The following is a 26,343-nucleotide window of genomic DNA, read 5'->3' on the forward strand; positions in this document are numbered from 1 at the left end:
CTTCGCTTAATATGACAATTCTCCAATATTTTTTAAAACGCAAGGCTTATAGACCAAGTCTGTGACCAAAGTGGCTGGGGCAGTCATCTTAGCTCTATAGATAGAGTCTCTCTTTCTCATGGGCATGAGTCTACTCTCTTCACTTAAGCCCTATGCTTCTATTGAACGTGTAAAATTCCTATTCTATCCCCAAAACAGGAACAATGGTCGATATATGACAAGTCGGCAAAACGTGAAACTCAGTCAAGTGAAGTAAAAAATACTATATATATTTTATGATATTACATGATTACAAAGAGATATTTATTCAAACAAAAAAGAACTCAAGCTGTACCCCACCGGAAAGGCTGATGCAAGTGTTTTCAAATTGATGCTTTTGCTGCATAATCCAACGCACGATGTTTAGCTCGAATGGCCGCCCAATACTGCTGCCTCGCCAACAGGATTTCTATATCACTCTGAATCCAGTTTTCCTCGAATTCCGGTAGTAGATATTCCGTGGGCTTTCCTGCTGGATGACCTGCGAATTCTCGCAACCAGCCATAGTAGTCCACAAAATCCGGCTTTATTTCGTGGAACAGCTCGGTCGGTCCTTTGTACTGTAGTCTCCGTTCCTCCCAGTCCTCTTGTTCTGTTTGGATAGGCAAGTCCTTGGAACGCCCGGCGAAGAAGCGACTAACCGCTACAGCCTGATACTCGTAGATGCGGAAGCTAATTGCTGCTCGGACCTGTGGGGGAGTCAACACATATTTCCATACAAACGTTTCGAATCCTATGTTAATGTGAATCGATGGGAGAGACTCACCTGTCCAATAACAGCAAGGGAGGGATCCCCGATACGGAAAATGTGCTGGTAGAATCCAGCCAGTCTGTTTTGTGGCGTCACAGCCTCGAAAGGCAGAAATGGGTAAGAAAGTTTGTATCCCGTAGCGAAAATGATCTTGTCGACGCCAGTGATGATTGTCCCGTCCTGAAATTCTACAGTACCGCCTGAAGCACCAGATATGCGCGAGATTGTCGTTTTACTGATCACATTGGGAAGACACCATGCATCTTCGAGGAAGCCCACGTCGCCGCGCCGGGAGACATACAGCGGGCCCTTGACGATTTGATGGAGGTCCTCAACAAGGTCTGCAGCGGATATGCCGCCGCCAACGATGACAATTTTCTAAAATAATTCAAGGATCAGTATGCAGGTAACTATGATAGTTTTCATCGTCCTCGCTTGTCCTGGCGCACCTTATTGACATATGAGTTCTGAGTCCTCCAGGATTTGGAATGCTCAAACTTTTCCGGAAACTCGGTGGAGGTCTCGACTAGACCTTCGATATCAGGAATATTGGGAACTGTGAAATGCCCCGACGCTACCACCAATGCATCAAATCGCTCTTCCCACCAGTAATCCTTGGATGGATTTGATGCGCCGTGTTCGACATTTCGGCGCCGAAGCGTGAGCTTCCATTGACCATCCTCGGTTTTCTCGGCTTTTTCAACAGTGGTGTCAAGAACGAGTAAATGTAGAAAAGGGACGAATAATTCCTCTAGGTAGCGTAAAACAACGTGACGCGGTCGAGACGGATTATCTCGGCCGAATTTCCGTATTGAGGCTACCGAGTTGGCCATTGGCAGCGGCGTATGCGTGAAGGCCATCGTGCGGGCCCCGGCATTGGTGTCAAGGGTCTCGTAGGCCGCTCCCCGGAGACCTTGAGGCTCCGGGGTCGCCGGCGTGAGACACGGAGTCCTGGGTCCAAGTTGACTAGGAACTTTAGCGACCTCGTTTTGAGTGTTCACTTGAAAACTGTCTGGTTCCGGCTCATAGGCCCTATAAAGACGTGTCTTGATCAGTAAAAAGTATTATTGGACAAAACCACCTACTAACCATAAACCGCCAACTGTACTTTTTCGTTCAAAGACCCGGATATAATCAAACAAGCCTTCTTGCTCAAGCGCTCGCACAGCTGCCAGGCCAGAGGGCCCTGCTCCAATAACAGCGACTCGTCGATAAGGAGGAGCCATATCGTTTTTCACTTCGAAATATGTGCGTGGTAGTAAATTTATGGAGATCGAAACAAAAATAAAAAATAACAAAAATACAAAATACAAAATACAAAAGGTAATAGAGCCCGCGGGTAACCCCTATCGCAATAGATCCAAGTGCCCTATCAGCGGGGATACTACGGGGATACTACGGGACACGGAGATCAAATGAGACACGGGAACGGGATGCTAGGAAGAATACACAGTGGAAACAGCAAAAGTAGTTTGGCCTATGTGCTCGTATTTCTCTGAAATAACCCCCAAGACATCATCTTTGTACACACTCCATAATATCGTATGTAACTACCTAGCACCCCCAGTGATCGACCCAACATAAACATTGAAGTTATAATGAACACAACTATCCTTAACAGCCAAACCCCCCTGACCACTCAGAATCGTCTGTCCATTCCGAGTCACCTTGAAAGACTGGGAACCAACCCCCATAGTCACATTCGAAGTAACAATCCCCGCCGGAACATCAATGCTAACCGGAGCTTTATTCCCACTCTGCACAGTCAGAGTAGCTGGACTCATCAACATGGTTGCGACAAAGATACTATCACTGAGCATGCCAGCTCCCATTGGTGCTGAGAGGTTATCCCCCGTGCACACAACTCCCTTGGGCGTAGGTCGGTACCAGTACACGACTTCATCTACTTCCACGGTAGGGGCTTTTGCTCCGGATTTGTAGGCTGCGATGTAGGGTTTGAATAGGTTGCGCCAGCCATTGTGAGGCATGTCCGCTGCCCACTGAGAAGAGCCGTCGTCGCTGTGATGGGCTGAGTATGGGCCGATGTAGTGGGATTCGCCGTAGTCTATACACTTCGATTAGAAAAGACTTCTCTGGAGAATATCCCCGGGATATAAGGTCAATGTACCATTCCATGAGATTATCTCAACTAAATCCGGCTGAAGGGAAAGCATTTGCTCCCAACGGAGCGTTGGCAGATTCTCACAAACGAAAACCCAGTTCTTGGTGTTGAAGTGCGTTGAGAACCAGGGCGAGACAGCTATCATCGAGTTAGTCTACTATTCACTCAAAGGCCAAGACTGGGCTCAATGGTACTAACGAGCCATGTAAGTTTTCCATGCAAGAAAATGAACAAATCTATCATCCCAGACGGTAGTCATCGGTCCTGGGATGATACTATTCCCTCCATCCGTGGGCCAAGCCAACCACGAGAACGCACCATCAGCGCTCTTCGCAGGGCCAGTAGTAGCCTCAGCGGGATCTTGGAGATTTGGCAATGCGTAAATGGGATGGGGCGTGCCCTGCTTCACTGCATCCCAATTGAAACTGTCTCCGACAAATGTACTTACTACCGCGCCTCCTTTGTATTGCATCTGCGCTGGGTGGCCTGCATATTGTTTCATGTACTCTGTGATATTTGCTGTGTCCCCGTTGGTCCAATAGGCAAAGTCGAATGAGATGAATACTTTGAAGTTGACTTGCTGCGCTGCCTCGTAGGCTAGGGCTAATTGGGTTGGGGTGTAGCTGTCTATGCTGGCGCAGTTTAGTGCGAATGCGTCGATGCCGATGGATTGGGCTGTGGTCATGTCTTCTTTCCAGTCTGATAGCTGGTATTTCTCTACTATACCGACCTATATATGTGGGATTTATGTCAATATGGGGGGCCAAATGTATATAGGTACTAGTATGCTAACCATGAAGTGGGCGAAGACATATTTTTCTTGCGACTGACTTATCAACGCCGGATCGAGAATTGGGGCAGCTAAAGCTGTGAGGATATGTGCCAATAGGGCCACAGCACTAAAGAAAGATTTCCAAATCATAATTGCATCAATTTTCCATTTATAAGTTGGTTTCTCAGGTGAATTTCCGAGGTCCCCTAAGAGGTTATATAGTTCACCATCAACTACATTATACAATATTATACTTTCTAAAATGACTAAACCCCAAACAAATAATGCGAGACAACTGAAATACCAATCTAAAGCTAGAATTATAACTTCTACGGCGAGTATAAAACTTGTTTCCTTCTTCCCGCATAACATTGTAACACCCGACATTCCATCACATCCACGTGAGATTGTGTAGTATTCGCAGATCTCCCGTGTGATTCCACCTTTTGTTCTTTACTGTTTGCCTCACAGCATATGCCATTGCCGGATTGCCCAGTGCCCGTCTATCACGCTCAGGCCAAGGACTCAATTGGGCGCTGAAATGCTACAGTAGTGCTGAATATCACAGGCGCAATTCTCGAGTCAGGATTTATATGCCAGCTGATCTAGGCAAATGAATGTGCCGAGCATATGAAACTACTGGGTACAACTCGAATCGAGGATTAACACCGGTCTCGCTGTTCAAGGTACTTCCGACGCATGGCGGATCCCCCTTACATGAGGGAGGCTTTTGCGCGTGGCCCATACATATGACTGAATTTCGAAATGACGAAATAAACAATCACGGGGGAAATCGTCTTCCGTGAAGTGTTATTCAACTCGCAATATGAATGACAAACGCGCCTCGTCATTGTGCTTCATCGGGGTAGCATCGCGATTAATTGGCGCTAGAAAGTTGCGCCAATCACCATCTTTCGACAATTTGGTTAGCAGTGGGTAAGAAAGTTCTCCAATTAGAAGAGAATAAATTCCCATTAGTTTCTTATAGAGAGGGCGTAACGAGAATGTTTATACTGGACTTCTCCGACATATGTTCAAGGGTGAAAATCAGCAAGGATAGTGCAAGGTCTCTGATAATATATACCTTGTTGGATCTGAGACACAGGTAAATCAAGGGGCGTTCTAGATCATGTCAGTCAACAGAGATCCATCTACAGAGATGACATTCCCCGGAGATTGCATTCCATGGTGACCTGCATATCCAGGCTAAGTCTGGGTATGCAGCCCTAATTGATTTTGGGCTGTTTGCACCGGACCCGTTGGCATAGATAGCCCTTGCAGAATGAACGACTCGGCTCTTTCTCAACCTTCTCACAGTCAGTAAGAGCAATTGTTATTATATTTATTAGAAACCCCATACAGCCAGGTATACAGGTACATTGGAACCCGAAGACTTTTCCATTATAGTAGCAACATTGTTAATATAGTACAAGATAACATTATTGATTCCTTTCTAATATTCGTGACGCGTAAAGTTTCTTCCAAGAACGCCATGTATATAAAACTCTGAAATCACACGGTCAAGTCAGTAACTCCAGAGCCTTTGCACGATCAACGAACCCCCTCGCCGCATTGTCGAAGGCTTTCTGCGCCTCGCTCTGACTAGCCATCTGAACAGCAATCTCGGGCTCGATTGTGATCTCTTGTGACTCATGACCAGGACGAGTAAAGTAGTACTTGCCCTGATGATGAGACCATTTTCTGAGATAGACTTGGAGGTCATTCGAGGTCAGGTTGTTAGCCGTGCGGAAGAGTTCGGTTTTCCTGCTATCGGAAGGAGATGGCACCACAGGGAACGTGATATGAGCACTGCTCGACAACTCTGCGTTTGGATCTGTGCTTTGTAGACATTTGCTCACGGCTTTGGAGAAATCGCGGATCCACTCGAGGTGGGTGAGGATACCTTGCCCAGCACCGGTGGTTCGATCGATGTAATCTACCACTGGCAGCGCCGATGAGATCATATCAAGGAAGGCAGCAAGCATGAGTAAAGTGATAGGGCTTTGCAGAAGATGGCGACGGAGCGAAACCACACCTAGTGCTTGACTGGAGGCTCTGCACACAACATCGATAGTATCGATGACAGAAGATACACAGGCTGCATCCAGAGTGTCTATGTTACATAGCAGATTCTTGAACTTCAGTGTGATGGTTTGGATGATGGGACGACTGAGGATCCAAGCGGCGCGGTTGGAAAGCGTTGCTTCGAGATACGCTGGAAACACGCATTGCAAGAGGACGGCGCGGAGAGTGGGTTTGTCGTAGTACCCAGCTTCATAAGTATCCTTCATCGATGTGTGCAGCTGGTCAACCAGGTAGCCCTGTTGGCCGTCAATGGCGGCGCGCTCGGAAATGCTCTGGATGAACCCGGTCAAGGTCTGGATCTCTTTGCTGGAAGATAACTTCGACTCGTAGCGTTTGAGCTTCGCGACAATATACCGTGGGTCGGTAGACGGCAAAGGGAATGAGGCAGGGTCTGTGAAGAAGGGATCGATGGGTTTGATGTCGCTGGTATGTTGCTGAAGGAAACCAATAACGCGTTGCACAAACTCGACGTATTCTCCTTGAGTTGCCTGTGCTGTTCCATTCCCTAACTCTTGGTAGTTGTCTTTCATGGAAGTCATCACTCGCTGAAGCACCTCGGAGTACTCTTGTTTTGTCACAGAGAAATCTCGATTGCCAGAAAGTTCCATGCCCTGGAGCTGCTCACGCATATTAGACGACAGGCTCGAGAGGAGAGATAGTCGCCGAGAGCCAATTTCCTCTAATGTGATAGTATACCGGCCGATCTTCTTATCCTTGAAGAACGGAAGATTCGCAAGCAAGGGATCTGTGGGACTTCCATTCAAAAGCGCCTCCGTGAGACGATGTTGAAATTTCAACATCGAGGAGCGCTCGACTAGCGATGACATCCACATGCTCATAACTTGAATTCTGCAATCAGAAACAATCTGTGGGTCCTTTTCAATGCATGCCGCAAGAAACAGCGGTGCAAACTTTCTTGTCTGAACTGTCTGTCGAAGCCGCGTCCAGGAATCATCGCCAAACTCGCTCAGATAATTGTCCCAATCTCGGAGGCCATGGCGAATGAGAACCTGGGCAATTGACGTCCAGCATTCTACCACGTTAAGGAGAATCGCATCCTCTGGACAGTGGTCCTCGCCGAAGCAGTTCGAAACGAGACGAGATACAATCGGATGGAAAGCCTGCTGTACATGTACAATACCTTCACTAAGGGAACTTTGCTGGTCCCAAACAGCCTGAATGGCATCCCAGTCACCGAACTCTTGGCTGTCCTCGTCAGTATTCACTGCCGCAGGAGCATCCGATGTAGATGTAACTGGAACGTCTTTTTGGGTGTACGCGACCAGGACCTGCAGTGCCTCAGATACAACAACATTCACACGCGGGAGCTTGGGGTTGAAAAGAGTAAGGATAGACTCGAAAGGAGTTCTCAGAACAAGCCTGTGTGCGTGCTCCAGTTTCGGGGCCAGCTGGACAGCAATCCGCAGCCCACTAAGCGCATTGCTCAACAAGGTCTCAATCTGCCGCTGGTTCTGGGAGATTGTGCGTTCAACAAGCTGTTGAGAAACCCGATTGTCACCTGTGTTTTGAGCTTCAATCTCTTTGCGAGCATATGAATGCTGTTGCTGTAGTTCCGTGACGAAGTAGCCATACCAGTCTCCAAACGGATCGAGCCCCGAAACCTCTTCATCCGTAGAAAGCTTAAATCGAACAAGCCTTGACCATGACCGCAAATTTATGCTGCACGCTTCACGATGTGAAGTGGCAGGATGGACCAGATTGCGTATCGTTTCCAATCGAGGGCGGCATCCATCGGGAACAGCCCAGTACAGGGTGCTCAGAAGATCGTGGTGATTTCGTAGTGCGTCGAGGTCTTCGTGCTGCAATGGTTGCTCTTTCGGGTACACACGGCCATGGTTGGGCAGAAGACGCCAGGCAAAGTTCCGAATCTTTTTCTTGTCATATCTCTTCGCCAGGAAGCGGAGACCACTGGCTACGATCTTGAGAAATGTGTGGAAACACGGTTCCCCGACTCGGGCATCCAGAGAAGGATTGCTATCAAGTTCGTCAAGAAATGAAGGTGATCCACGAGCTTCCTCGAGTTTCAGGTTGTGGAGGGTGTTCTTAGCAAAGAAGTCGAATAGCGTGTCCAGGATAGGTTTGCATTCTCTCCACCCCCAGGAATTGATAAGTCGATGACATCTAAGGAACAGAGTTCGACAATAGCTATTGTATGAGAAGGGTTGTGCCTTGGAGTTGGACTCGAAATGGTCCAGGGCTGGTGCGAGAAGTCGTTTGACTAATTTCCAATTATCATTGGCAGCTGTCAACTGATAACCAGGGCGCGCAATCCCAAGCAGATCTATTTCGTTGAGCGGCAAGACTGTGAATATCCCACGCCATCCAGCCTCTAGGCTGCCCACGTCTCTTTCATTGCGAATAATTCCGTTATTGAAAGTATCAAGCTGAAGATCTTCGAAGCAGCCCTTGTAGTTGTCTGAACTGCGTAGAAGATGTTTGGTGGCAACGTAAGCCTCCGCCGATGGATACTCATCGCGAATCCCCGACTCGCGGCGTTCAGATTCGTTGTTTTCCTTGAACAGCGTTTTAAGCTCAGAAGAACCGACTTTGGACGCGATTAAGCCTGCTACGTCTTTAGTAGATGTTTTGACAAGATCCAAAGCTTCGGTCGCAAGGGCAGGGCTGACAAGCCGATGAGAAGCAACTTGATAGATCTGGTTTGAGAAGATCATGTTGAAGCAAGCAATCTTGACTAGCCCGCTCTTGTTGTATTCGTCGCTTGCGAGAAAAGCAGCCAACGGGTCTCTCACTTGGGAGACCAACCCCATTGCTCTAGTGACAAACCCTGTACGGTCAACCGGGTCGATGAAAACCAGGTTTCCAGTGATGTATTTGATCAACAATCTGTATAACCTCGATGCCACACCTAAAGCAGCCGTAATGCCCGTCTCTGGGGAGGTGACAGCACCTCGCTCAACATTATCGATTATCACGTCAAAGACCTGCCCCATTTCCGATGATACTGTATCGTTCCAGCGACTCCATTGGAATGTCTCGTCTCTGAGCTGGATGGAGAATGGAGCGGCATCCCCATCGAAGTCCCGCTCTGCGATTCGCAACGAACGAGAAAATTCCCCGCTTCCTATGAATGTACTCTCATGGAAGAATGTGTTGTCACGTAGAGATGGAACTCCAAAATCGACCGGATAGAAGCGTTGCCAGTTGAAAAGCCCGCCGATACCGAAAGACGAAGGTCCTGCAGGTGTGACGTCTGGTATGGTAGGAGATTCTGAGTCATCGGATACTATGATAGCAGGATCTGGATTTTGACGGAATTCGTCGGCATCGAGATTGATTCGGTTGGGGGGATGCTTCTTCAACCGCCGTCGAGAGACAGGGGCTTTTTGGGTTGGCGTTCGAGTTTGTGCTTCAGCTGAGGCGGCGGCGGCGGCAGCAGCAACAGAAGGATTCATGGGCGAGGAATTGCCTCCAGTACTCAATGATCTACTGTCGGAAACATATCGATCCAAGGTCAAGCTGGGCTTGTATGGTTGCGATGTGCGCTGGTTTTTATAGTGTCGGTTAAGAAGAGATAATGACTGGTTGAACATGGCCGGGACCATTTTCTGGCTTCTACCAGGGCCTGCCAAACTAGTTGCCGCAGGCCTGATGGTGTTCCTCTTCAAAGATGTTAAGGCAACATTTCTAGGAATAACCCATGTGTTGCCGTGCTGCTCAGGTTTTCGGCGGGAGGAGGATTCGGCCACTGGGGCTTGGTTTGACGGGACTGATACTGCGCTAGATTCAGGTGGCGCCTGTGCATGTTCCGGTTCCGCTGTGTTGGTGTTTGAAACATCAGTGACTGCCTCTGCATCAAGTAATTGGTTCGGTATCCGGCCGATTTTAGAATTCGATTTGGCTCGAGCACTGAGAATCGAAAGATTTGTTTCCCAATGCCGGTGTTGGGGAGCTCTAGAACGAGGTGGGCTAATCTTGGCCTGCCGAATAGCTCCCCTTCTCCAATCTCGCAAAGACTCATTTGCATCCATTGTGTCCTCTCTTGAAGCCAGTTTCACGAACTTCTGAGTAGGGCTCTGCCTGCCTCCATCTTTACGTAAGCGTGGCCGTCTTGTCGCTATCCTGAGCAGTCGCGAGTGCTCTGTTCGAGGCTTCGTGGCAACATCTGGCGCATCCAGTATTCCTATCCTAGGTCGCTGGACAGCTGAGGGTTTCTTGGTCCTTCGTGTTCCATAGGAGGCATCGGTCATTCGAGTTTGTCGAGCTCTCTTCGGCTGTCTCTCTCCATTGAACAAACTTTGTTTCGATTTCGGCCTTTTTAAACTGTTTGTTTTGTGCCGGGGGCCTCTCGAGTTGCGCGGAACGGTCCCAAGCATGTAATCGATGCGATTATCCTCGGAGATATCACCCTCTTCCAGCGCGAGGGGTTCTTCGAGGCCGAGGGCGCCAGTCAGCCTCTGGCTGGAGTCATTGGTCACGGAGGCATTTTCTGTGGCAACATTGCGGTTGTCCTCATCGTCCGAGTCAGAATCTCCAAGATCAAACAAGCCCCTTGGTTGTTGAGTTGCTGGTTGCCTTGAGCGATCACCCTTTCGAATGAGCCTCCGCGCAACACCCTTTCCATCCGGCCGTTGCGAAGAAGCATGACGATCTAATTGCGAGGCTTTCTCTCTATCTGCGATTTTCTTCTGATCTAGCCGAGCATGTGACGCAGGGAGCGCTCCTCGGGTCATTCGTTGATATCGACGAATTTCACGTTCTTCGGCTTCTGACTTGGTTTCTTCTTGATCACTCGTACTGTTGGACGAGATGGACTGCACTTCCTGGTCATCATCTGTACCCAAACCAGTTGATTGGGCCTGGCCGGCTTCTTCTGTTTCCTGTGCCCCAGATTCCGCAACTTCTCCTGGCGGTGACCACCCACGAGGAAACCGGAACCCTCCTTCTGAGGCACGAGGGGTTCTTGAGGTCGAAGATAAACGGCCTGCGTGTGGAGGGCTAGATGATAGCTCATATATGGAGTTACCGTTTGGATTCCCGGTAGCTGTATCTTTGTCTCTAATGCCACGAGGTTTGGACGGTTTCTGTAAATTTCGACGTTCTTTGGGAGTTCCAAAATGAGAAGTCTTCTGGCGCTTGGCAAGAGGAGCTTGCGATGGTCGAGAATGCTCTGAGTCGTTGTGTTCCCGTCCTTGCGCAGCAGATTGTAGGCCACGATGCCGTTCATGTCTTATCGGCGGAAGATACTCTTCCTGGGGAGGACTTGACGCAGGTGCATTGGGGTCATATGAATCTTGCCCTTGACTTTCATCAGTAACCTGCTGTCTTTGCTGTACAGGTCGACCAAAGGGTTTGACGCCTCGTGCTTGCAATTGCTGGGCAAACTTGACCTGTTCCAAATAGTACGGGTGCAATTGGATGGCATTGCGCTTTCGGAATGTTCTTTGGGCAGCATGCGGTAATTCTCGCAACACTTCTTCGGGAATATCAAGGTGTGGTAATACATCGTCTCGGTTGGCATCGAGTTCAACGAGCACTGTTTGTCGTAGATCTGCTTCCCTATCTGCTGGTCTTTCTGGTTCTGCCTCCATCAAACCATCCGGGTGTAATTCTGTAGAATCGTTGGCCGGCGGAGAGCCAATTGACGACGGTACAGAAGATAATGGAGAATCATCATCCGAAGCCTCCTGTGGTGGTGGTGGTGGTGGTGGTGGTGGTAATGGCGGCGCCTCTATTGGCTGAACATACTGGGCCACGGGCTTCTTCTTCCGAGGTGGCTGAAGGATGGACATCAGCTCGTCAGGGGAAGAGCTCCGAGTGCTTGAGGTTTCATCCTGTGTGTTTTCCTTTGAGGCATGTGGCTCTGCTATAACTTGTGATTGCGAGGGCTGTGCGGTCTTCAAGGGCTTCGGCGTAGACTCGCGGCTCGAGGGCTTCGATTGAGGCCTGTCATGTTCCTGTGATGACATTGGAAAATCGTATATGCTGTCTGTATTCTTTATGGAGGCATTGGTATTGCGCAGCTCGCTACTGCGGAGATTCGTTGATTTCGTAGCCGACGATCGAAGTCCGTAAGTCCTGCGTCCTCTTCTTTGTTTTGGTGTCGTTTCGTCATGCGCAGCATTTGTCAATTGAGGACTTGCTCGATTCGTGTGTCGACGAGCCACCTCCTCTGTATCTGAGAGTGTGATGGAGCCATTCTCAGCCCGAATGTGCTCTTGTTGCTCCCTCGTTACACTCTTCGTCCCTTCCTTCGGCGAAGATGAAGGGTTGTCGATATATTCGAGATTTTCGAGAGCAGGGCTATATTCGACATTGCCCTTCTTCGTATCTAGAGAATCGAATCCATCTTCCTCGTCCGAGTCGGGGACATATCCTCGCTGTCGCCATGATTCCATTTGTATCCTTGGCGGGGATCCCCCATGTCTCTAAACAGTCATCGGTTGGTCTCAAGGCGAGAAAAACGTAAGCGAAATAATTCTCGGGTCGAAATTCGCGAAACTCAAGAAACTCAAACGTCGAACAACTATTCAAACTGTCTGAATGTAGGGAATTTGATTCCGACGCGTGCCAACGGGGCAATTTAGCAGACGCGCCGGCTGCTAATCAGCCAACTGATAACCGATTTCCCGCATCACCTCCGCAACCTCCAACTGCCAACTGCAAATCTCGCCGTCTACCCCCAATTCCTCCAAAATGAGTCGCAATTTCTTCCCTGCCATTTTCGCTATTGGCGTGGGTATCTTCACAGGTAAATCTACTCTAGAGCAAGGATAGCTCATGTCTGGTATCAGTCCCTAACCTCGAACTTTTCTATCTGCTTCAGGCTACTATACTTTCCAACCGACATTCCAGCAACTTCAATATGAGAGAGAGCACACCCAGAAGAACTCACCTCCGTCTGGTCCTACTTCTTTGAATCAGGACATCAATGCTCCCACGAAAGCCGACTTTCAGCAAGATCCCAAGTCGACGAGTCAATGACGATGACCGGCCTTCTCTTGAAGTGGCATTCTGAACACTGAATTGGCCTACGTACCACCAAGCATGATTGTACCAGTAGCCTGTTCTCTACGCACTATGCTATGTTGGAAATTGTGCTCTTCCCCGCGCTCCGAAGCTCCGGCGCACACGGCACCGTCTCGCCGGTGCCACACTTGTCAGGTCTTGTGACCGGCCCTGGAGGCCGTTGTATATATGGCATTGGCTCAACGGCCAGTTCCGAATTAGTTGTGGGTAGAGTACTGAATGGTGACCTGGAATCGGCTAGCCCGCGTACTATTGAGGGTCTCCGACTAATTGAATATAAAAGCCGGGGTTTTCGGCATATGCATATGTATCTGGGAACATTTGAAACAGTCGATGTATTGCATGACATTTAAACCTTGACATTTGGAAAAGGCATGTTTTGAACGCCGTTCGAAGCACACGCAGAAAATCAACCCTAGTCCCTTGCAAATGATGTAGTCCCGTTCCCGATTACCTTGGTAGAAAATCCTTCCATGAGCGCCAACCCGTTGTAGTTTCTGCATGTAACATCAAATTTCTTCGACCATTTTTCTTGTGGGAACAGAAGGTGCGCCGAAGACACGTCCAGCAGGTGTACCCAGCCATTCTTCTGGCACAGCGATTCTACAGCCATTTGAGCCGCTAATCCACCGCGCCATGGTAGGGTCGGCTTTCTCAGCCTCCGCGCCTTCTTGGCCCGGGGTGCCATCAGCGGCCTCGGCTGCCGCAGCTCGACCACGCCGCTTAGGGGCTTGCTTCTTTAGCAGTCGGTTAATTGTGTCCATCTGTTATTCAGAGTTAGCGGCTGTTCTACAATTGTTGTTTAACGTAGGATTTTGAGCATACCTTTTCCTCTTCATTCCGCTTCTCACTCAGATTCTTCCTTCGCCGCGCCATCTCTGCACGGCGCATCTGGCGCTCCTCAGCAGTCAAATGCTTCTTGACCTGGGGCTCTATTTCTTAGTTAGCTTGGGGTTCGACAAATCATTAATATTCTGTGGTTTCTCACCCATGGGAAGTTGCAGGAAATCATTTCCTAGGTTTCCTCGCTGGCGCTTGGTGGTTTTGCCACTTTGCATAGCGAGGGCATCACTATCCATGTCCTCGTCTATTTCATCCTCTTCGTCAAGTTCATCTAGATCATCAACGTTGATGTCTGGGACTGCAATTTCGTCCTGATCTTCACCCTCGGCTTCCGCATCTTCATCCGTATCGGAAATAGGCTCTTCGTCGTCTTCTTCTTCCTCTTCGTCTTCTTCCATTTCCATCTCCTTGGCCTCCACGCTTTTGGGCGGCTTGGCACGAGATGGAGGAGTAATCTTACCGCGCCTGGTAGGCGCCTGAGGCTGGATGTCGTCCATATCAATGTCGCCATCAGCATCAGCGTCAGCGTCAGCATCTTCGTCATCATCCTCATCTCCAGGTGCATCTTCATCGTCGACTTCATCCTCTTCTTGATCATCGATTTCCTCTTCGTCGCTTGTAGCAACTTCTACAATCTTCTTTCGGTTCCGACTGGAGCGGGGTCCCGAAACAATGGGATCTTCCCGGAACACATTGACTGAGCGCCGTCCAGCAGAACGACCAGCACTCGTAGCTTCCCGCAATTTGCTGGAGGCCATTTTGACAGTAAGACGGAGAGATCGCTTTCGATCTCCTGAATTCAATGTAGATCGAGAGACTGAGACTAAAGCAGATGCAGAAGTAGAGGAACGAGTTTGTCTCGTAGATCTGGTAGTCATGTTAGCTTCTGGTTCTGGGGTGTCATCCTGTGTCTTTCGCGATCGAAGGGATCGACGGAGAGACATGGTGGCGGCTTTATCGAGTGTGACAGAAGACTTGGGGAAAGTGAAAATGCAAAAACCAGAACAGCAAAAAAGAAGCGGGACAGGGAAGGTCAATAGGCAAGTGTGTGGCAGTATGAACTAAGCCATTAAGCCTTTTGGGGAGGGGGGCAGGCTGGAGAGATAGAGAGACAGAGAGAAGAAAGGAAGACTATCCAATCACTTCATCCAGGGCGAGGCGGAGTTGCAAACCGGGAAGATACAGATTGCTTTTCTATACGGGATTTTTCCAATGCGAACAAAGCGCACTGTTACAGGGGATCAGGCTTTTGGGGGTTGTTTCTCCTGGCTTCTCCTGGGGGTTTCGGGGTCTAACCAACCCCGGAGCTTGGGCAGATAGGAAGGAACACAAAACAACAAGATCAACGGGGGGGAAGTGCCATACTCACAAGTACTTTTCTCTAAAGTTTCAGATTCTCCAGGTGTCCAGTCGCTGACGCTGGATGAACGAATGAAGTACTGCTCGGTCCATTCTGCCGGGCGGTCTCAAGTATATACGGATGCCATTTGAACTATATGGTGATAATCTTTCAATATTCAATTGATCTCTCCAGATAGAATATAGAGATAATTGGTATATAGGACTCAATAGCCTTCAATAGGATCTGGAAGTCAGGTGGTATGGCTTCGTCTCACATACAGGCTATTTTCGGTGAAGAGCGATGCAGGGTATCTTTTGTTTTCTACTTTAGACATTCATATATAGCTACCTAAATAGAATTAAAATAGAATTTGTACAATTTATGTTCGGATTAATCTTCAACAATATCATATTCAAATATAATGTGAACACATATCAGCGTGATCTCAAAATGTACGGCAATATGAATGCCTCAGGTGTGAACCGGTGATGGAACAGCCGAGGTCGGGCTCACATGGCCCCAAGTCCGGGGAAGGTTCCCTCTCCTCTTTACAACACCCCCAACGCCTTTGTTTTCTCATATCCCCGGCGAATGTGTGAAATACCTCATCATGCCTGACGACACATCCAACCCGTCATCTATTCCCTCATGGCAGAGGGCCAATAAAATGGCCGAGGAGTCGCCATCGCCGACCTCCGACGATGCGCCCGCAACTACAGCCTCCACATCCCGACAAGCTCTCCTAGACCAAGCATCCAAATTCCTAGAAGACGAGTCAATCCGCGATGCACCAACAGAGCGCAAAGTTTCATTCCTTGAGTCAAAAGGCCTTAGCTCAGACGATATTGAGCAGGTCCTCGGCATCTCCCGCAACGCAGAGACGAGCAGCAGCTCAACCGCAGCCGAGGACAAGACACAGGAAGAAGCACCATCTACCTCGCCTACTCAATCCGAAGCCACTCCTTCTCCTCCTACAACCTCCTCGCCACCCTCAATCGCCATGCCTCAATCGCACCTAGCACCAGCGTCAGCACCAACCCCGGCCCCGGCCCCGGCCCCCCGCGACGTCCCCCCAATAATCACATACCCCGAATTCCTCTTCGAGTCATCAAAGCCGCCGCCACTCGTGACAATGCGCAACCTCTTGTATACACTATACGGTGCCGCAGGCCTAGGCGCAAGTCTCTACGGCGCGAGCGAGTACCTCGTGAAACCAATGCTAGCGAACCTAACAAGTGCACGACACGAGCTCGCCGCCACAGCAGAAACAAACCTGCACAAGCTAAATGAAAAGCTGGAGAAGACCGTATCCGTGATCCCGGCGGAATTAACGGCGCGCAAGAACAAGCCCTACAGCGACGAAGAAGACGACGACGCCTCGTCGATCACCTCGGACCCAACCGAGCTGTTCCACCGGGATGTTGCAACGCAGACGAGTCCAGAGCCTACTTCGGTGATCAGCGCCACCGGCCCCGTCAACTCGGCGGACTCGGCAGCTTTGTCTCCATCGACGGCCGTTAATAACCATGTCAGCCGTGTTGAGTCTATTACCTCGAAGCTGCGTGAGATCGTCAATTCGGAGAAGGATGCGAGTACACTAGATGACTCGATGCGTTCACGTCTCACGGAGTTACATCATTACTGTGATGGGCTGATATATAGTGGTCCCACATACTCTACTGGGACGACATACGGGGCCTGGAATTCCAATACCTCGGGCTCGAATGATAGCTCTAGTATGCGGAAGGCGGAGGATGAGGCTATTGCTGGGTTTAGGGCTGATATTCGCGGTGTGAAGGGTGCGCTGTTGAGTGCGCGGAACTTCCCTGCTAGTCGAGGTGGACGGCTTGGTGGTCTTCCCGTCGGTGGACGGTGATGGGATTAGATCTTGGGGTTTAGTGCGATTGTATGAATGTATATAGATTGGAACTGATTCTCTTGGTGATTTACCTAGGTTTATACGGGTTATGTCTTCATTTGTATGGTTGTATCTGTTAGATTGTAGCATATTTTTTTCACAACCTACAAAGTGAAAGCCCTGTCCTCATTTGATTCATGTCTATCTAGCAATCTAACTAAGAAGGCATCATGCAGTGAATACTATCAATCTCACTTAAGAAACGTTATAACATTTTCGCTTGGCTCATGATCGGACTTGTGCCCCCAAGAAAGAAGATGAACGGAAGAAAATACGCAAGGCATTAATTATAAAAAAATGGACAAGGAAAATGAGAAAATTTAGAGCAACGCTGAAGTATAGAGAAAAGAAGGCCAGAAATACATAAGTTATACCAAGCCTTTAACATTCCCTCCATTTGACAAGGTACAAGGGCGTGTCATTTACGGAGTAGCGCGGCTCATGCTAATGAGTCGCTTCACGCCGACCTGTGATTATACTTGTTAGTGACTATTTAAAATGACAGGATAAAGGTTGACTCACCATCCAGTTGCCACATTCGTCAGTCCGGTTGGTCATGATCTGAACATGAATATTCAGGGCGGTGTTGTAATCACGTTCCTGGAGTGCGCGGGCCAAGTTCGCCATGTCCTCAACGGTGTTGGGCTTGAGCAAGTCCTCGTTGTTGAGGTGATCAAAGAGGATGTTCAAGCGGCGCTCGGCATCGTCAACCTGTGCCTTGAATGCTGCAGGGGCTCGGGTCTTGACGCGCTGCATGTCTGCCGATAGAATCTCGAAGACGGGCTGTGCATTCGCAGGGATGTGTGAACGGTCACCGGGGGCTGTAATAAGGGTCAGTTGGCTGGGATCAGTTAGCGCTAACTGGAATTACTCACGATACTTGGGAGCCGCAGGAGTTGGCCGCTGCGACTGCGCCGTGGGAGGTCGAGATCCTTGAGGCGGGGGTGGGATTCCCTGGGCCATAGGCGGAGGCTGTGTAGCAATAGGCGTGGCGGGCCCATATGGGTTTGCTGCGGGGGGTTGTGATACTGCTTGTGGGGCGTATGGCGAGGCAGCGGCTTGGGGAGGCGGTGCCACCGGGCCACGAGTCTGGAGTTGCGGGTTTGCAGCCTGGGCACCCGGGCTTGGTGCATACCGGTTGGTTGGGGGTGGCATGCTAGGAGGAGCGTTGTAGGGCGACGCTCCGCGGGGGATCGATGCCGGAGGAGCCATGGTTGAACCCTGAGTCAACGGCGGTGACAGAGGGAGAGAAGCGTATGGGTTGGCAGGGGGCGGCGGGGAAGGCCCAGGGATGGTAGATCCAGCCTGGCCACCAGACAGGGGCGACATCATGCGCGGCGGAGGCATCGAGCCCACCTTTGGCGGGGGAGGCACGGATGGTGCGCGCGGAGCACCAACAGGGGGAGGCCCCTGGGTCAGATTCGGTGACTGGTTGGGGAAAGGAGAGGCGATGGGTGCAGAGGCTGCGGCAGGGGTTGCACGGCGGGGTGTAGGAGCCTTAGCAAAGCCTTCGGGCAAATCATTCCATGCAGGAAGGCCAGTGGCTGTGGTGTATGTTGTGATTGTGTTGGCCGGCGACTGATTAGATGACGCACGAGGAGGGGGAGGGACACCAGCACCTGTGGGTTGTTGTCCGCCGAATGCAGATGGTGGAGTATAACTGGTAGGTCTCATTCCCTGAGTTGGCTGATACCCAGCTGTCTGTCCGTAGGCAGAGTAGGGGTTAGCAGGCTGAGCTGGTGGGGCGGTCGTTTGAGGGCCATATGGGTTAGCCTGCTGGGGAACAGCAGCCGCAGGAGGCGCATAAATGTTAGGAGTAGCAGCCGGTGGTGGAGTAGCAGCATGGTTGTAAGGTTTCGCCGGCTGGTACAGATTGGGCTGTTGCGGGAGGGGCTTGAAGGCAGATTTGGCTGCGGCAGCGGGCTGGGCCTTCTGAGGTGCCTCTCTCGTGGCAAGCTTGATGCGGTTACGCGCCACCTCAGCTTCAGGGTGCTTCTCAGGGACAAGGTCGAGGTACTTCTGGGCAATTTGCAGACGTCCATGGGTAGCGACAACATCGGCATATTCAACATACTTGTCGTACAAGACGCTCAAGCGCCAATCCGAGTCCTTGTTCCGCTCCGTATCCTGGAATTTGGTGACTTGACGGAAGATGGTAACCTTCTCGATCAGGCCCTGCAGAGCACGGACGTGGATAGAGAAGGAAGAGTTGTCAGTGTTGCTCTCAATTCCCTTCTGCTCATTCTCGCGGAGCTCCTCAACCCAAATGGCAACAACCTTTTCAAGCTTCGAGCCTGCCAAGAAGCAGAAAGAAGCATCCTTGCGGGCACTCTTATCGTCGCTGTTCTGGGTCTGCTCCTCCAGGCGGTCACCGAGAGCATCGCAGAGATCAGGGAATTCCTTCTCGTCGGCAAAGGTACACAAGGCAGCCATAACTTCCTTCCAGTTGGACAAGTCGGCATTATGGACCACATCCCACAGGTTCTTACCCACAATAGATGCGAGCAAGCGCATGTAGTTAGGACCACCAGCCTGCTTGGAGAAGTAGTACTCCTGCGCCTTTTCGATGCACTTCGGGCCACCGCAAATAGCAATCATGAAAGCATCGGACATCTTATCCTCCTTGAGGGCAACATCCAGAGCTTTCTCAAACTCTCCAAGGAGCAATGCCCGAGTAATTTTTTGCTCAGCCTGGCTTTCTGATCCATTGAAAATTTGGAACGGGTTGTTGGTTTGAGCACCCTTGGAAGCAGCCAGTTCGGAAAGGAAGCTGTCGCCTTCGGGGTTGGCATCGAACATGGATTGCAAACGCTTATGCTTCTTCACGCCGGCTGGTTTGGCGGGGGCGCCATTAGTGCCCTCGTCTCCCTTCTTGTCCAACCCAAGCTGCGCGAGAGTATCGGCGGCCTCATCAACCTGATCCTGGAATCCTAGGTACTCCACCAAGCCCTTACGTGGGTTTTCGGAAATCAAAGCCTGCATCACCTTCCAGTCTGCCTTTTCTGCTTCATTGGAAGCACTTGAAGCGCGTGACTCACAGAGAGTACTGATATCACCCTCTTTCAAGGCAGTCTCAAAGCTCTCGGTAGCATTGCCAACGCTCTCATCAACCTCGAACGACGTGATTTTGATACTGGATGTACGAGAGCCCTTCTCGGTCAGACCGAAGGAAACGACCCGGCCTCCGAAGCCAAAAGTAGCACCGCAGGGCCGCTCAAGCCAGCGAGGGGCCTTTGGGAGAGAGAACTTGGAGACTTGGGGCTGCGTCTGCGCCTTGTTGAAGAAGTCTTCGCCATCCAAAGCTTGATTGTCATCGGCGATGGCCTGGGCGTTATCGGTCTTCGTGTTCTGCAGGGTCTGAACACAGATCTTTCCATCAAACGACGCGGTTGCGAAGAAGTTCGGGTTGTGGGGGTTCCAGCGGGTCTGGAAGGTCCAGTTCGTGACCACGGGGAACTCTCCGTAAGCTTGGCCGGTTTGCGGGTTCCAACAGATATTACGGTTATCTTTGCCGGAAGACAGGAGGAGATCTGGATCATGCTCGCACCAAGAAAGTGAGAGCACACCGGACTCGTGGCCGGTAAGTGTCTATACAAATCATATCAGTATTGTTTCACACCTGGATTCTGAAAGAGTAACCTACCCGCTCCGGGGCGTGGGAGTTGCGCAGGTCCCAGACATAGAGAACTGGATCCGAGTCGAGGGGAGAAGATGTGATCAGCTTCGTGGGCTAGACATGAAAATGGTCAGCAATCCTGGAATAACCACGCAGGAGGTGGCAACGTACCCTCTCGGGGTCCCATGCGACTGCGCTGACAGCCTTCCGGGCCTTGTTGTTCAGTGTCAGACTCTCCTTTTTCGTCTTGACATCCCAGACAGTCACAAAGCCGGAGCTGCTACCAGTGACCAGAATGTGGGGAACCTTTCTGTTCCAATCCAAGCAGTCGATATCATCTGTGCGGGCGGCGTTGTTTCCCAGCCGGAATGGGTTCTCGATGTTGTTTAGATCCCAGATGAACAGCTATCCAGTAATTAGCCACATATCCAACCCGTAATCCGCGAATCGCAGCCTACCTCTCCCTTTGCGCCACCGGTTGCCAGAAGGTTCGGGTGTTTCGGGTTGAACTGAAGGGTCTTGATGGCGCCGCTGTGTTTAGTGGTTCTTGAGATCAACGCATCACTAAGTTTGAATGATTAGCAAGATATCCCGGGGATATGGTTCACATATAGATTTCAACCAACCTGGATCCAGCAAGTAGCTTGTCGGCATCCCACAACTCCAGCGAACCATTCTCCAAGCCACCCGCAATCACACCCCGTTTGTTGTCTTCGGACGTTGTCCAGGCCACATCGTTGAAGCTAGTTAAATTATTCAGTCAGCATCCTCATCTTCATTCAATTTCCTAAAGAAAAGCTTACCCAGAGTCGGTATCGAGCTTAGCTAGCGGCTGCAGCTCCTCGCTCGCATCTTCGCGGTCAAGGCCCAGATCCCACAGCTCGAGGCATGTCTTGTTAGAAAAGTCGGCATCGACGGCGCCAGCGCGAGTTCCAGTTGCGATCAATGGTGACGCAGCGCCAGGCGACCAGGCGAACGTGGCCGTCCTTGGGATTTCCCTCAGACGCACCATGATGATGGCAGGGGAGGTATGGTTTGGTGAGGATCGAGACCAATAATTTATGTGAAAGGTATCATCCAAGGAACAAAACTCAAGCAACAATGAAGAAGAGGGATCAAGAACCACCCCCTATGAATAATTGACAATGGGGTGATACTCTAGATGTTCCAAGTATAGCTGTAACCAAGTGGCCTCCTGGACTTGGAGGGACCGGGGAACGCGCGCTAGACCGCTTTGAGACTCGCCAAAACACTCCGAGGTGAGAGGCACGTGATATCAATCTTCTGTTCTGGGCTGATAGCAAGATAGGTACAGCTTGAATTCAGAGTCTCGACACAAAAGCTTTCTCTGTTGTCGAACACCCTGTTCTCCTCGCTCCTTCTACTATTCTGCGCAAACTTGCCACATCGCCACCTAAATCAAAGATCCACCTATTTAACCCGAAGCGCAACTACACATCATGAGCGAAACTACACGGCTTAAGAGCACCGTCTACGTGGGTGGTCTTGACCAGGGAGTGACCGCGCATACACTTGCGGAAGCTTTTGTGCCATTCGGCGAAGTCGTTGACATATCGCTGCCCAAACCCGACCAACCCAACTCGGCGGAAGTTCACCGCGGATTTGGATATGTGGAATTTGATCTTCCGCAAGACGCCAAAGAGGCAATCGACAACATGGATGGTAGCGAGATCTACGGGCGCACCATCAAAGTTGCCGCTGCAAAGCCACAGAAGGATGCCAACGAGGGACTAGGTAGCAAGACTGCAATCTGGGAACAGGTAAGTTGGGTTCGATTTTATATGTAACTGCGATCTATACTAACCGGTATATTCTATAGGAGGGCTATTTGGCCAAGCATGCCGTCAGCGAGGAGGATCGGGAAGCGGCGGAGGAGGCTCAGGCTGCAAGCAGTCGTCCCCAAGATCCTATGCAGGGATTGGAACAATTAGATGTTGCTGGCCCGAAGCCCGAGTGAAGCACGCTACACTTTACGATAGCTACGACGAAGATGACAAACAAAAAAGCACAAGTCTCACACGACAGTACAATTTGCCAATTACACCACAGGATTTAGGCTCGGGAAGCCGGAATATGTACACGGGCGCAATCTCGAGCCCGTTCCTTTTTTTTCCACTGGCTTTTCTCAAATCATGCCCATCGGCTTCAAATTCTCCTAATCAACAATACAAGCGGCAAGAATCCAAAAACTGCGGATCGCATCCTGAGAGCTCAAAGAAACATGGTGGTACATTTAGTGCTCACGGCTCTCGGGGCTGTTGCGGTAGAGACGCAGGGTCTTGTCGGTCATCAGCTTCTTGCTGCAAGAGTAGACAGCAGCGCCAATGGCAACACTAAGAGTATAAGTTAGCACTAGGAAAAGACACGAGCTTGATTGCCAGTGTAGGGATATAGGGGGATAAAATCCCGGCATGTATCGGGCATGTGTTCCCGGCATCAAGCGGCAGATAGTATTAAACAGGGAGAAACATACGCGAGGACGAAGCCTAAATATCAGACAGGCCGTTAGCTCAATTCCCGATCGCAAAGTCATGACTATAGCACATACCGATAGGGAGCAACTCGGGAGGCACACGCTTGAGCTGGCGCAGACGCTGGGAGATAGTGTGAGCTGTAGGCGCATGGTTAGTTCAATGGCTGTCCCCATAAAAGTAGAGCCAGTTCTACATGACTCCATTTATCACCGGATCCAATGATCTCAGAGATGCATACCACTTTGTTGCTCCTTCTACAGACACGAGTTAGTAACCGAGGGATCGTATGATCACAAGACACAAGACCATTGCCGAAGGAAAGAACATACAGGAGTAGGGAAAGCAAAGGCCCGAGTGGGCTGCATCCGCAGCATGCGAGTGGGATACATGGCGATATCTGTGGTTCAACCCTGGAGTAGCAGAAGAAGAGTGGGATAGAGGACGAGGTTGGAACACCAGCTTTCCGAGAACGTGACTGGCTCGGGTGTAAAAGCGAGACGCTCAGTGGCTCTCGCTTGACCGCCCGCGGTCATATCCGGCACTTCACAGCTTCAATCACCCAACGTCGCTCTTCCCGGCTCACTTTCTCCCCTCCTCTGTTTCCACTCCACTCCAATTCTTCCTCTGTGTTGTTTCTCAAGAAGCTACACATCGCAAATATGGGTGCCATTCCGGAAGTTGACCCCGATGAGGTCCTCGAGACAAAGCCCTTCAAGTTCGTCACTGGTAAGTCCACTACCCCCTCCCAAGAAAACCGGGGCAAAGAGCCCTATAGAGAGTCAATGGCTAATTTAATTGCAGCTGGTACGTGAACCTTGATATTTTCCCGCTTCTTTCGCTCGTCCCATGCGCGTGGACCGATATCCCCCGATCGGCTGATGTATGGTGTAATTGACAATTTCCGATTGGATCGCAGGCTACGATGCCCGTTTCCCCCAGCAGAACCAGTACGTGATAAGCTGTTATTTGGGTGTCTTTTCTTTTTTTATATATATCTAACGTTGATTCGCTCCTCAGGACCAAGCACTGCTGGCAGAACTATGTCGACTACTACAAGTGTACCACTGCCAAGGGCGAGGACTTCCGCCCCTGCAAGCAGGTAATTTCGACACCGACACTACTCTGAATCCCAGCAGCTTCTAATGGCTTCTCTCGCAGTTCTACCACTCCTTCCGCTCTCTTTGCCCCAAGGCCTGGACCGATCGTTGGGACGGTCAGCGTGGTACGCATCTACAAGTCTCCTCTGGATCTGTGTTTACGTTTACTAACTTGTGTTCGCAGAGGCTGGCAACTTCCCTGTCCACCTTGACAAGTAGATAACCAGCAGCTGTTTTTTGGTTGGTCATGTGAGCCGTGTCAAATTTTTATGTATCGACAAGTTCCAATGTACTCTACTGGGTCACGCGGGGACACAACCCCTTTCCTAAGTCGTTCCGTCCGTATAAGGCAAGAGAGGGTGTTTATAAGCTCGTCGTATTGTAAAGAGAAATGTGTTGTTAGCTGGTGCTTGTTCTGACTCTTTTGAAGTATAGGCAGTCGCTACATCTTTCATCAGTAGACGCTTGCAATAGTTGCAAACCACGGCTTGGAAAGACAACTTAGAATGTTTAGTAGAAACCATGTTGTCCTTGCGGAAATGCTCTGAAAGCGATTCAGTGTGTATGTATCTAATTCTATGTAATCCCAGCTCTGACAAGAAAAATACATAATCCAGCACACTGTACAAAGCCACAGGGCCATGTTCTAGATATGCTCCAAGGCCGTGTCTGGCCATCCTTCGAATCTCCGATGAAAGAAACATCTGAAAGTATGCAAGCTATATACAAGCCAAAATGAAGATGGTGCGCGTGAGTGTCAAAGTGCACCACCCAAATAGAAAACCAGAGAAAATGACAAGAAATCGTATATACCGAGAATAGATCGGACAGAAGGCGTAAATGCTGTTGTGAGATTGGGAATAATCGGTGGAGGGAAAAAAGAGTCACAAAAAGGAATAATCACTCTTTGGATCTTTAAATGCCCTTCAGCTTGCGGTAGAGCTTCTTGTGTTCCTCGAGGAAGAGGAAAGTGGCAATGGTATGGGGACCAAGACGGATGAAGCTAGGCACCCAACCACGGAAAGTCCATCCTAGGCCTTCTTTGCGGCAGATATCACGCAAAAGGCCAACGATACTTTGACCACCACCCTCGGCATGAGAAGCCGTCATGATACGAGTCTTGATCACATCCACAGGACTGCAAACAGTGGTAGCGACGAAGCCTGCCATGAACGAAGCCGTGAAGTGCGTGCCCAGATTATCAGCCATACCGGCCTTCTCAATACACATGCGCTTGAAGGTATCGTAAGAAGCGAGCTGCGAGGCAGTCATGAGGATTGCGCGGGTGGAGTTAGGCCACACTCCGCGGAAAAGAGAACTGAATCCCTCTGTCCGGGTCATCTGGACAAGTCCGTGGATTGCGTTTCGGTAGTTGCGGCGCTGCGCGGGAGGGAGGGCTGCATCGTGTTGCATGCGGACGTTCATTACATCAGCTGGATTGCCTGCAATGCCACCAATGAATCCGGAGGCAGAGGCAATGCCGATGAGAGTAACAAGGCTTGGTGTGGCGGCCGGGTCTGAGGTAGGTGAGGCAACGCGCGACTTCAATTCTTCGTAGATACCGAAGCGCGTTGTGGAGTATGTGATTTGACGTAGCATTGCGGCTGACAACTATACCATATCCAATCCGTCCTTTGTTAGCCAACTTGTGCGCGTTTACTGATAGCCATGGGGTATTCGCTATCGACCGGATGTTGGGATCGCACATACACCACTGTATAACCCCGTGAAGCCAGTATTCTTCACGATGTGTACAAACGTTCCGACCATAGTCTTCGGCGCATCGGGCGCACGAGTCTGTAACCGGACCTATTATGCGACAAGCAGATATCAGCGTCGGGGCTCGAAACCGTGGGCCATGGGCCATTGCCTCGGACGGACGGCTAGGAGCTTGCAATTACCTTAACTGTGGGCGCAAAGTCAGCATATAGTGTATAATTGAGGGAAGAAATAAGACCATACCTAAATCTAACGGGTGCGTCACGGACGCAGCAAAGCATGAGGCTGACCCCCCGAACCAAAAAGGGTAATGCACCTGCTTCGGCTTTGACTGCGTCTGAACAGGCACGACCCGAGAGTGAGGAGTAGCCTCCAACATCTTGCCGCTGTCTGCCATCTTGCTGGGAAACAAGACCCCTCTAAAGATACACCGTTTTTTAGAAAAAAAGGCGGGGAGAGTGGTTCGCAAATACTATTTTTTTATTCTGGACTTTTCTCGGCTTTAACGTGACTTGACGTAATTTTTTTTTGGTTTA

General features: G+C 50.3%; 9 protein-coding genes across 9 annotated transcripts; 3 read left to right on the plus strand and 6 right to left on the minus strand.

The window, feature by feature from the left end:
* Positions 1–362: 362 nt before the first annotated feature.
* Positions 363–3,597, minus strand: PEX2_093330 (Glycoside hydrolase, family 71; the record flags this gene model as incomplete). The annotated part of the gene is made up of 7 exons (XM_016746603.1): positions 363–728; positions 806–1,168; positions 1,240–1,822; positions 1,880–2,027; positions 2,418–2,855; positions 2,919–3,050; positions 3,111–3,597. The coding sequence occupies 7 exons, from the start codon at positions 3,595–3,597 to the stop codon at positions 363–365; spliced, it is 2,517 nt and encodes an 838-aa protein (XP_016600319.1).
* Positions 3,598–5,204: 1,607 nt separating this feature from the next.
* On the minus strand, positions 5,205–12,146 carry PEX2_093340 (uncharacterized protein; the record flags this gene model as incomplete). The annotated part of the gene is made up of 1 exon (XM_016746604.1): positions 5,205–12,146. One exon carries the CDS (start codon positions 12,144–12,146, stop codon positions 5,205–5,207), a length of 6,942 nt encoding a protein of 2,313 aa, XP_016600320.1.
* A 1,140-nt stretch (positions 12,147–13,286) lies between these two features.
* Positions 13,287–14,378, minus strand: PEX2_093350 (PAPA-1-like domain-containing protein; the record flags this gene model as incomplete). The annotated part of the gene is made up of 3 exons (XM_016746605.1): positions 13,287–13,541; positions 13,603–13,709; positions 13,766–14,378. 3 exons carry the CDS (start codon positions 14,376–14,378, stop codon positions 13,287–13,289), a joined length of 975 nt encoding a protein of 324 aa, XP_016600321.1.
* A 1,194-nt stretch (positions 14,379–15,572) lies between these two features.
* PEX2_093360 (peroxisomal membrane protein PEX14) lies at positions 15,573–16,838 on the plus strand (the record flags this gene model as incomplete). The annotated part of the gene is made up of 1 exon (XM_016746606.1): positions 15,573–16,838. The coding sequence occupies one exon, from the start codon at positions 15,573–15,575 to the stop codon at positions 16,836–16,838; it is 1,266 nt and encodes a 421-aa protein (XP_016600322.1).
* Positions 16,839–17,302: 464 nt separating this feature from the next.
* sec31 (putative protein transport protein (SEC31)) lies at positions 17,303–21,508 on the minus strand (the record flags this gene model as incomplete). The annotated part of the gene is made up of 8 exons (XM_016746607.1): positions 17,303–17,347; positions 17,403–17,701; positions 17,756–20,468; positions 20,524–20,610; positions 20,668–20,901; positions 20,955–21,060; positions 21,123–21,239; positions 21,300–21,508. The coding sequence occupies 8 exons, from the start codon at positions 21,506–21,508 to the stop codon at positions 17,303–17,305; spliced, it is 3,810 nt and encodes a 1,269-aa protein (XP_016600323.1).
* A 448-nt stretch (positions 21,509–21,956) lies between these two features.
* On the plus strand, positions 21,957–22,474 carry PEX2_093380 (RNA-binding protein; the record flags this gene model as incomplete). Its single annotated transcript, XM_016746608.1, has 2 exons — positions 21,957–22,277; positions 22,337–22,474. The coding sequence occupies 2 exons, from the start codon at positions 21,957–21,959 to the stop codon at positions 22,472–22,474; spliced, it is 459 nt and encodes a 152-aa protein (XP_016600324.1).
* Positions 22,475–22,750: 276 nt separating this feature from the next.
* Positions 22,751–23,380, minus strand: PEX2_093390 (uncharacterized protein; the record flags this gene model as incomplete). Its single annotated transcript, XM_016746609.1, has 5 exons — positions 22,751–22,850; positions 22,991–23,003; positions 23,066–23,128; positions 23,230–23,245; positions 23,321–23,380. The coding sequence occupies 5 exons, from the start codon at positions 23,378–23,380 to the stop codon at positions 22,751–22,753; spliced, it is 252 nt and encodes an 83-aa protein (XP_016600325.1).
* A 270-nt stretch (positions 23,381–23,650) lies between these two features.
* PEX2_093400 (cytochrome c oxidase subunit VIb) lies at positions 23,651–24,307 on the plus strand (the record flags this gene model as incomplete). Its single annotated transcript, XM_016746610.1, has 6 exons — positions 23,651–23,717; positions 23,793–23,795; positions 23,908–23,938; positions 24,009–24,090; positions 24,150–24,213; positions 24,273–24,307. 6 exons carry the CDS (start codon positions 23,651–23,653, stop codon positions 24,305–24,307), a joined length of 282 nt encoding a protein of 93 aa, XP_016600326.1.
* A 696-nt stretch (positions 24,308–25,003) lies between these two features.
* Positions 25,004–25,687, minus strand: PEX2_093410 (uncharacterized protein; the record flags this gene model as incomplete). Its single annotated transcript, XM_016746611.1, has 1 exon — positions 25,004–25,687. The coding sequence occupies one exon, from the start codon at positions 25,685–25,687 to the stop codon at positions 25,004–25,006; it is 684 nt and encodes a 227-aa protein (XP_016600327.1).
* Positions 25,688–26,343: the final 656 nt, after the last annotated feature.

This window comes from Penicillium expansum (genome assembly GCF_000769745.1).
Source record: "Penicillium expansum strain MD-8 chromosome Unknown contig313, whole genome shotgun sequence".
In the NCBI taxonomy this organism is placed as follows: domain Eukaryota; kingdom Fungi; phylum Ascomycota; class Eurotiomycetes; order Eurotiales; family Aspergillaceae; genus Penicillium; species Penicillium expansum.